The sequence below is a fragment of the Mesitornis unicolor genome, unplaced genomic scaffold, assembly GCF_000695765.1.
Source record: "Mesitornis unicolor isolate BGI_N332 unplaced genomic scaffold, ASM69576v1 scaffold9446, whole genome shotgun sequence".
NCBI classification, from domain to species: Eukaryota; Metazoa; Chordata; class Aves; order Mesitornithiformes; family Mesitornithidae; genus Mesitornis; species Mesitornis unicolor.
In genome coordinates this window covers 39,200-47,008 of record NW_010188862.1, presented here as the reverse complement: position 1 = coordinate 47,008, position 7,809 = coordinate 39,200, and the positions used below count along the sequence as shown (strand labels likewise).

The 7,809-nt window shown below is 43.2% G+C and overlaps 1 protein-coding gene across 1 annotated transcript in view; it reads left to right on the top strand.

Moving 5' to 3' along the window:
* Positions 1–2,427, top strand: part of AHSG (alpha-2-HS-glycoprotein) — a 6,584-nt gene extending 4,157 nt beyond the window's left edge. Inside the window, 4 exon segments of the mRNA XM_010185869.1 lie at positions 1–18; positions 301–414; positions 1,220–1,300; positions 2,149–2,427. The exon segment at positions 1–18 is cut by the window's left edge and continues 12 nt beyond it. Coding sequence (XP_010184171.1) covers positions 1–18; positions 301–414; positions 1,220–1,300; positions 2,149–2,427 — 492 coding nt within the window.
* The last annotated feature ends 5,382 nt before the right edge of the window (positions 2,428–7,809 follow it).

Genomic DNA, 7,809 nt, shown 5'->3' with positions numbered 1-7,809 from the left:
GGAAGAGCCAAAATACAGGTAATTGCGAGAACTATGTTTAGCTTTCCATGTAAACAGAGTATTTCTCCTGTGGTAATTGTGCAGTGCTAACTGGTTATGTTTGCAAACAGATTCAGCTTGCTCTAATTTGGCCAACTGAATTGCTCTTGATTTCCCAAGCATCTTGTGTCATTTTAGCCACAGGATTCCCTTTGACTTCAGTGGGAAGAAGCTAGAAGCCACATTTGCCTTTTATCTTTTCTCAGCAGCTCTGCAGTTTCTCAGTGCAAAGTCAGTGAAACAATTTTCCTGTTTTATCAGTATCACCCAGCACATATTGTCATTGTTGAGTTTGCTGTGGCTGCCACGAACTGCTCAGCAGCAGAAGCTAAAGATAATGTGGAGGCTTGTCAACTGCTGCCTGCCGATCAGTCTGTAAGTACGCCAGCACATCAGTCCCCATCTCGCCAGCTCAGAGGTAGAAAAGTGGCGTGCTGTGATTGAGCCTGCACTTCTGCAGGAATAGACCTTTGTGAGGATGAAAGTGCAAGAGATGTATGTCATCTTGGTATGCTTTTCAATATATATAATTCCTAAAGCAATATCACAGCTTTCTCTTCTCTCTGAGGTTATCTGGACTGAATCCTGATGTATTTGAATACATTTCAAAAAGGTTTGAGGACAAAAGTGTCCTTAACACAAAATATTTTTAATCAATAGCATATAAATTATCATTTCCTCTTCTTAACATGAACATCTGAGAAAATCAGACTCCTTTGTACTGGACAGTACAGAAACACATAACAAAATGGCAGACTGTTTCCCCTTCCCCCAATTTAAGTACTGTCAATGTGTTTTGTTTTGATATGTAGGCTCTTGAGAGCTCCACTGCATACTTTATCATGCTAAAGTCCTGGTTTTGTTTCTGATGGAATGGAGTCCTAGGAAGTTTTAGTGGGTAGGAAGCTTTTACCCAGATTCCTATATATTCTTTCCCTCCCTCATATCCAGACATACAAAGGATTTTACTCTAGAAGAATACAGAAGTTTCACTTATTTGCTGGTTATACATTTAAAGAGCTTGGCTTTTGAGACCAACAAACTAAAAAGCAACCACTTTACTGCTCAGATAAAACAGAAGAAGATGTAGCTACTTCTAAAGGGACTGCAATTCAAAATTGTAATGCAGGTTTCCTCTATTTTATAACTGTTTTCTCTTGACTATGTTCTGCTTTGCCAGAATTTTGGCTTCTGCAAAGCAACAATGGTAACACTCCCCAGAGAGGACCTCAAAGTCGACTGCCAGCTCTACGGACATCAGGTACCAATTCTAGATGTTCCCTTCCTTTCCAGAGTTTTCCAGCCTGCCAGTACTGTTAGAAGCAATCACCCTGAGCTTACCTCTTTCACTGTAGACTACATTAGCTACCTGCGATAACTTGAGTTTACATCCTAAAAACCAAGGCAAGGTAGCTCCTGGTTGTCCTATGGATTTCTGTGTCAGGAGTTATGTCACCTCTGTCATTGATGGCTGACATAGCTTGTTCTCTTAACCATCTGGGAGCTTCACATGTCTGGTAGGGCAAAGAGGACCAAACTCTGCTCAGCTAGGGGAAGGGACAGCTACATGTAACACATAGCAGGGCCATTGGGGTAGATTACATCAGCTAGGGGTTTTGCTAGCCATCCATAGACCCGACTGAATTCAGGGACCCTGACCTGAACTGCTACAGCTAGAGGAGGGAAACCTCTGTACACTGGACCTGAGTCCTCTCCAGGTATTTTATCCTCCATGTGATCTGAGAAGGGCGTGGTGGTGGTTGAATACTTCCTACAGAACAGAGCTCCTGGTAACACAGTATTAATGATCTGACTAGGAGTTATTTGAAAGTAAGACTAAGACTGTTGGTCACCAGCTGCACAGGTGGCCCTGAAAGTTCCCATACCACAGAATCCGGTGCTAATGATCCACTGGATATCAAGAATGTGTTCCTGGGCTCCTGTGTCTGTGTTCAAACACAAATCAAACTTTTGTGATGGTCAGGAAGATTTTGTACCTGGGTTAGAGGCCTATATCCAGTTATGAGTAGGGTATCTAGTAAGATATCAATGACCTGTATATTATAAACGCCACTGAACACACACACACGCTCTGTTTTTCTTTTCCAGCCTGGAGTTACCTACTTTCCACCAGGCCAAGATACACCAGCAGGATCGGTGCCCAGTGTGGCACAAGGCTTCCCAAACCATAACCTCAGGGTTTCCCACAATAACCCTTTTGCGTCTGAATCCAGTTCTTCAGAATTTCCTTCTTCCGTGCTCTCAGCAAAATCTGTAGCCAAGAGAGCAGTTGCGGAGGTTGCTCAGCATGAAAAAGTACCTCGCCCCGTTGGCTTTGTGCCTCCTCCTCCTCCGTGCCCCGGGAAGATTCGCCATTTCGACATATAGGCTGTGTTGCAGACATGGCAATACAGCTACCTGAAGGATCGGCGTGCAGCAGCAGCATCAACACACAGACCACAACATCACGTGCAAATAGGTGAGAATGCTTGACTCTGAGCCCAAATGAGTTTTACCCTCCAGAGAGCAGAGCCATGGCCAGGATCTTGCAAAGGCCTGCTTCAAAATATAGATGATTACAACATAAAGCAGTTGTTTTCTCTACATACAGTGACGGTCTAGTTAAAACACGGAAAATATTGTTTCAATAAATCTGTTGTAAAAGCTATACAACAGTAGTAGCTTTGTGATAAAACATCACCTGAAAAGTTACTTCACAATAAAATGTTCAACAGAAGTGCTTTGGTACCTTCTCTCTGTATATATTTTCATTTAGTTGTCATGTACCTCCTTCACAACATTATGAGTCATATTCTGGGCTTGATTTCAAAAACAGTGAGCTCCTACACTTCTCATCAGCTTCACTGGGATGTGTGGGTGCTGAGCACTGCGGAAAATCAGGTCAGTCTTTTCTTCTGATCACAGACCAATAACACTAAGGAAATGGCAGGGAAAAATGTATTTTTCCCTTCCACCTCTAGTGTTTCCTAGCATGTACCTACTTTTAGTATCCACCAGAAGTACCTCAATACATTTGGACATGGCATAAGGAATATAATAAGAGTATCCATGCTTATGAAAGGAACAAAGAATCAGGACACATTCATTTCTGCACATACCCTTCCAGCCAAACACATGTGTATTCCTTGTCTTCCAGCAGATATACAGGTGCAGTACAACCACAGGGTACTGTATGGCCTGTGTGCACGTGAAGAAGTACTAATTCAAGGGAATAAAAATATCCTATAGACAAGTATCTGATATAATAAGACCCAGAGAGTGATGGCAATTTACCATTGTCCTAGCAGTCAAATCTTCCCTGAATTTCTGACACATGTCAGAGGCAAAATATATTCTAGGCAGGGAAGTAACAAGGGACAGGGGCCAGAAGGAGCTTTTCTGCCAGGCAGACTGGAATTGTGCAGGCCCGGGGGAGCAGCCTCAAAGACGGTCATGAATCTTTAACCAGGAACAGCACTCGCTACAAGATAATTATCATGCAGGCAGCAAAAGCTGCAGAACACATGTCATTTCTGCACTGCTTCAAATAACCTATCCTGTTCTCTTAGTTACAACCCTCCGCTATTCAATAAGCAACACAACTAACATTTGTTCTTGGTGACGGAGCAACAGGTTGCCGTACAGAAGGGTTCTGCTCTGCTGTGTGAATGAGGAATGGAAAAGCCGGATGCACTTGCATCAGTGCTTCAACTGTGTGTGTGGAGGGGGAAGAAAAAGGGAAATCGGCCCAGAATCTGTAAGCCTTAATGCAACGTGATGGCAACGTACTGCCACAAGCTCTTCCCATGAAGGCAGCAGCTCTTATGTTTTAAGAATACGCTGAGTTCTTGCGGTGTTGCAGGCAATTGCAGAAGCTGCTGTCAATCGCTCAGTGATATTTTGCTTCTCTGTAAAGCAGTGACTCTAGAATGTTCTGCATGCATCTATTCATTTGAAAAGCACTAGTAATAAGCTATATAAACTTCTTGACATGGTAAGGTCCTCTCATCCCACTGCATGAGACACAGTACAGGATTTAATGAAATGGCTACTATTAGGATCGGCATTACTATAACATCAGATACTTAAGACTGAGTTTTTAACTTGCCTAGAGCAATTAGTTTTCCTGGATTTTGTATTTTTAGAACTAAGCATTGTCTTAAACAAACCATACAAATTGTCTTTTATATAATGAAGTGGGCACTAAGTTATAGAAGAGACAGTATTTTCCAGGCTTAGAAAATTCTCTATCCGATGGCAGAAACAGTATGTTTATAAAAGAGATCCCTGCCCACAGGGATCTTTGACCTCCAGAAATCCTGCATTTTCTTGTTGCCTTTTCCGACCGCACAACACAAGGATATGCAGCGGAACATCCGCAGTCTCCACACTTCACAGATGTTCCCCAACACCTGGCCTAACCATGCCACTGTTTCCTAAAACAGGGCAGGAAAAAAAAGCAGAATTGCTCTGTGCTCTCTTTTGATTCCAGTTAATAACTGCACTTCATCTTCTTTCTTCTTAATACTTACCCTCTTAAGGACATATTTTGCCCTCTTCAGGATACATTTCCCATGACTGCTTTGAAGCAGTCACTGTCTCCCCCCAAGTACGGCCCCCTATTAATGCACCTGGACCTTAGTAACAGATTCAGTATTCAGTAATAGATTTTCCGAGCTATGAGCGCTACAAAATGGCAATACACAAAACACAAACGCCTCCTCCCTTGAAATGCAGCATGAATAGTTTTGTCAGGTCTGCATCACTGGCTGACAATGTTTTTCAGCTTTTTCAAGCCCTGTTTTGCTGAAGCATATGTACTTCGTGTGCTGCTTTGGCTGGACATGCTCACATTTCCCAGCTGTGTCCATGTTTTGAGGTCAGCTACTTCCACAGAGAAATTCTTTCCATTTCCAGTGGGGGGAAGAGTACAAAGAGCAGAGTCAGGGATATAACAATTCCCCATTATAAGAGGCACCAACACAGCCAGTACTAACTGGCACCCATCTCCATAGAAATGCCATGTACTGTAAGGATAAAGAAAATGAGTTATTATCCTTTAGCCGCAGGGGAAGCATTCCCAGGCACAAGGAACAATGTGAGCTGCTGCATTGCTGCTTCTGCTGTTCCTGTACTATGGCTACAGCAGTGTTTCTCAACATTCATCCCTTGTATCCCTTCCCTCCAGGATACAGTCCGTACATTAGCCCTTGCCCTGAGTTTGCAAAGCAACTGGGGACACATGAGGTGGCTCAGTCCAGCAGCCACATACCCCTCCTGTCCTGCTATCTGAGTTTTCCATCTCTGCCACCAACCAAAGCCCTCTTAGAAAGGTTTCAGCCCCAGTGCCATTGCAGGGCTTCCTGGCTATGTGTATAATCCCACCCAGCTTTCTGTGGACATTCCCTGGGACAGGTTCTGCTGTGTCCCAGAGGAACATGCTTTGAGCACTACTGGGCTAAAGCACTGAGATTCCTTACACCACCAGTAAAGAAGAAGTGATGATAAATAAACTTTTAAGCCCTAGAACTTTACAGCAGTATTAAATAGACACAATTACATCCTTCACTTGCACTTTTCCTTCCTCACTCAAACAGGGGCAATCTAAAGGTACTCAGTGTCATGCAGCAGATAGCTGTGTTCACAGGGACTCCCATGACAGAAAATGAGGGCCGGGGAAACAGTTACCCAGCTCCTAGTATCCTTCAAGTTGCGATACGGCAGTAGAACAGCAGAAAACCAATTACTCTCACTGGGATCCTCTCCAAGTAATGGTGGTTGTCACTTCTCCAGATGGTCAAGATAACAGCTATTTGTACAGCTATTCCTCCCTGTCTACATCCTGGAGCTCCTGACAGGTCAGCCACAAGACACAACACTGTCATTTCAAACTAAGGTTTCTTGAGGCAGAATTTTCCATGACCCTTTTTCATCTGTACTCAGCAAATAACTCAAGAATCAATAGTGTCCACAGTGCAGTCTCTTAGCTGGCAAATCAATCTCCAAATTCAGCAGTGAGGGGATAAGTCAAAGCTACAAATAAGCCTGCAGAGCTCAGCTTGTGCTCTGCGTTACCATGGGTGGAGCAGCTGAGTCAGTGAAGAGTCTCCAGTCACACCAGGACCGTGTTATTTATTGCTGCTGAAAAGGAATGAAAGCAGAGCACTGAGTAGTGCTAAAGTAATTAAAATGGTGACATTCCTGGACCAGTTTCCTTTGTACCTGAGGCCTGTAGCTACAGGCTTATGATTCTCCTGTGACTTCCTACAGTTTAAACTGGAGTAGGCTGTGGCAGAGGTTAGAGAAGCCAAGGAGCTAAAGATTAGGCAGGTGTGACTCATCCTTGAGCCAATTCTGACTGTACAATATAATGGAGACAATAACACTGAATGGGACAGAAAGCTAAATGTCCTAAATCATCCAGCCAAGAGAGAGTTATGGGATTCATAGCTGCAGTTCGCAGAGAAGCCTGGACTAAATCTGGGAGAGCTATGCAAGGTGATGTGAACTGGCAGAGAAACATCTGGATGTACATTTTCCTTGATTCAAAGTACTAAAATAATAATCTACAAGCAAAAAAAGAGCAACAGGTGGCCTAAGGAGGAAGGCACCAGCCTTCAAAGGAGGCAGTTCACTCTCCAATTTACGTTACTCTCTCTCTCTTTGGCACCGAGAGGAGCATAATCAGCCCCAGGTCTTTAGTTTTTCTTTCTACCAGCCCTGTAGCCTTCTTACAGGCCACCTTTCTCTCCCCTCTCAGCATATAATTTCAGACAGTTCGTGTTTCATCACTAAATTTGGTTCTCAGGCAACAAAAATGCATCAGCATGTTACAATTAGCGGTAGAGTTCATATGCAACTGTACCTGCCTCTAAACCCACAGGAATATAAAGCTAGACATTGCCAGGCAGGGCCTGAAACCAGATGCAGCCAAAAAGTTAATTTGGGAGGAGGTAAAACGAAACACAGTACTTGCTCTTTGGCATTAGGAGTAATGTGTAATGATGTTGAGTTCACAGACTACTTTGCACAATGTGACAGTGAGAACAAAGTCAGGATTTGGAGGAAGATGGGATGAAATAGGAGATTTTCAGGGCCCAGGGAAATCAGAGTGGGGGATCAAATATCTGGTAGGTGTAAAGAAATTCTGAGTTTTAGGCAACAAAAGATGAGTGGGCTGCAGTCAAGGCATTGAGAGGGAACAAATCCTGAAATGAAGACTTCAGTAGCCTAAGAGCATTTTGATAGCCCTGGTTTGCTTATTGTCTGTTTTCTCCAACCTCTTACAGCAGCTCATTTTGCATCATCCCACCAACAGAAGTGAAATCTTTGGGGCGAGAATAAAACATACCACATCAATGCCACCATATTCAATTACAGTAAACGTTAAGTCCCAGATAAACACAATGGAAATTTCTGCTTAAAAGCAGACACCATGATGAACCTGTTAATTCTTTACATTGCCTTGTTATCATGTTATCTGAGGGTATGTGATGGCTTGAGCAGGCCAGTTATCCACAGGCTTCTTGTCTGGACATGGACTGCATTTTGCTGGCTTGGTTTGGGCTAAGGACTAACATTCATCTGTAGGTATCCAACTGAGTAGAAATACTCAAAGAATGAATCCAAACCAAGCTTTCTATCCCAACCAAACTGACTGCATATAACAGAGAGTCAGTATATTTGTTTACAGTTAGCATTTAACAGATATAAAGTGCAAAGTCAGTCAACCTTGTGGCCCTTATCCAGTTCCTGTTCAAAGTACTGAAA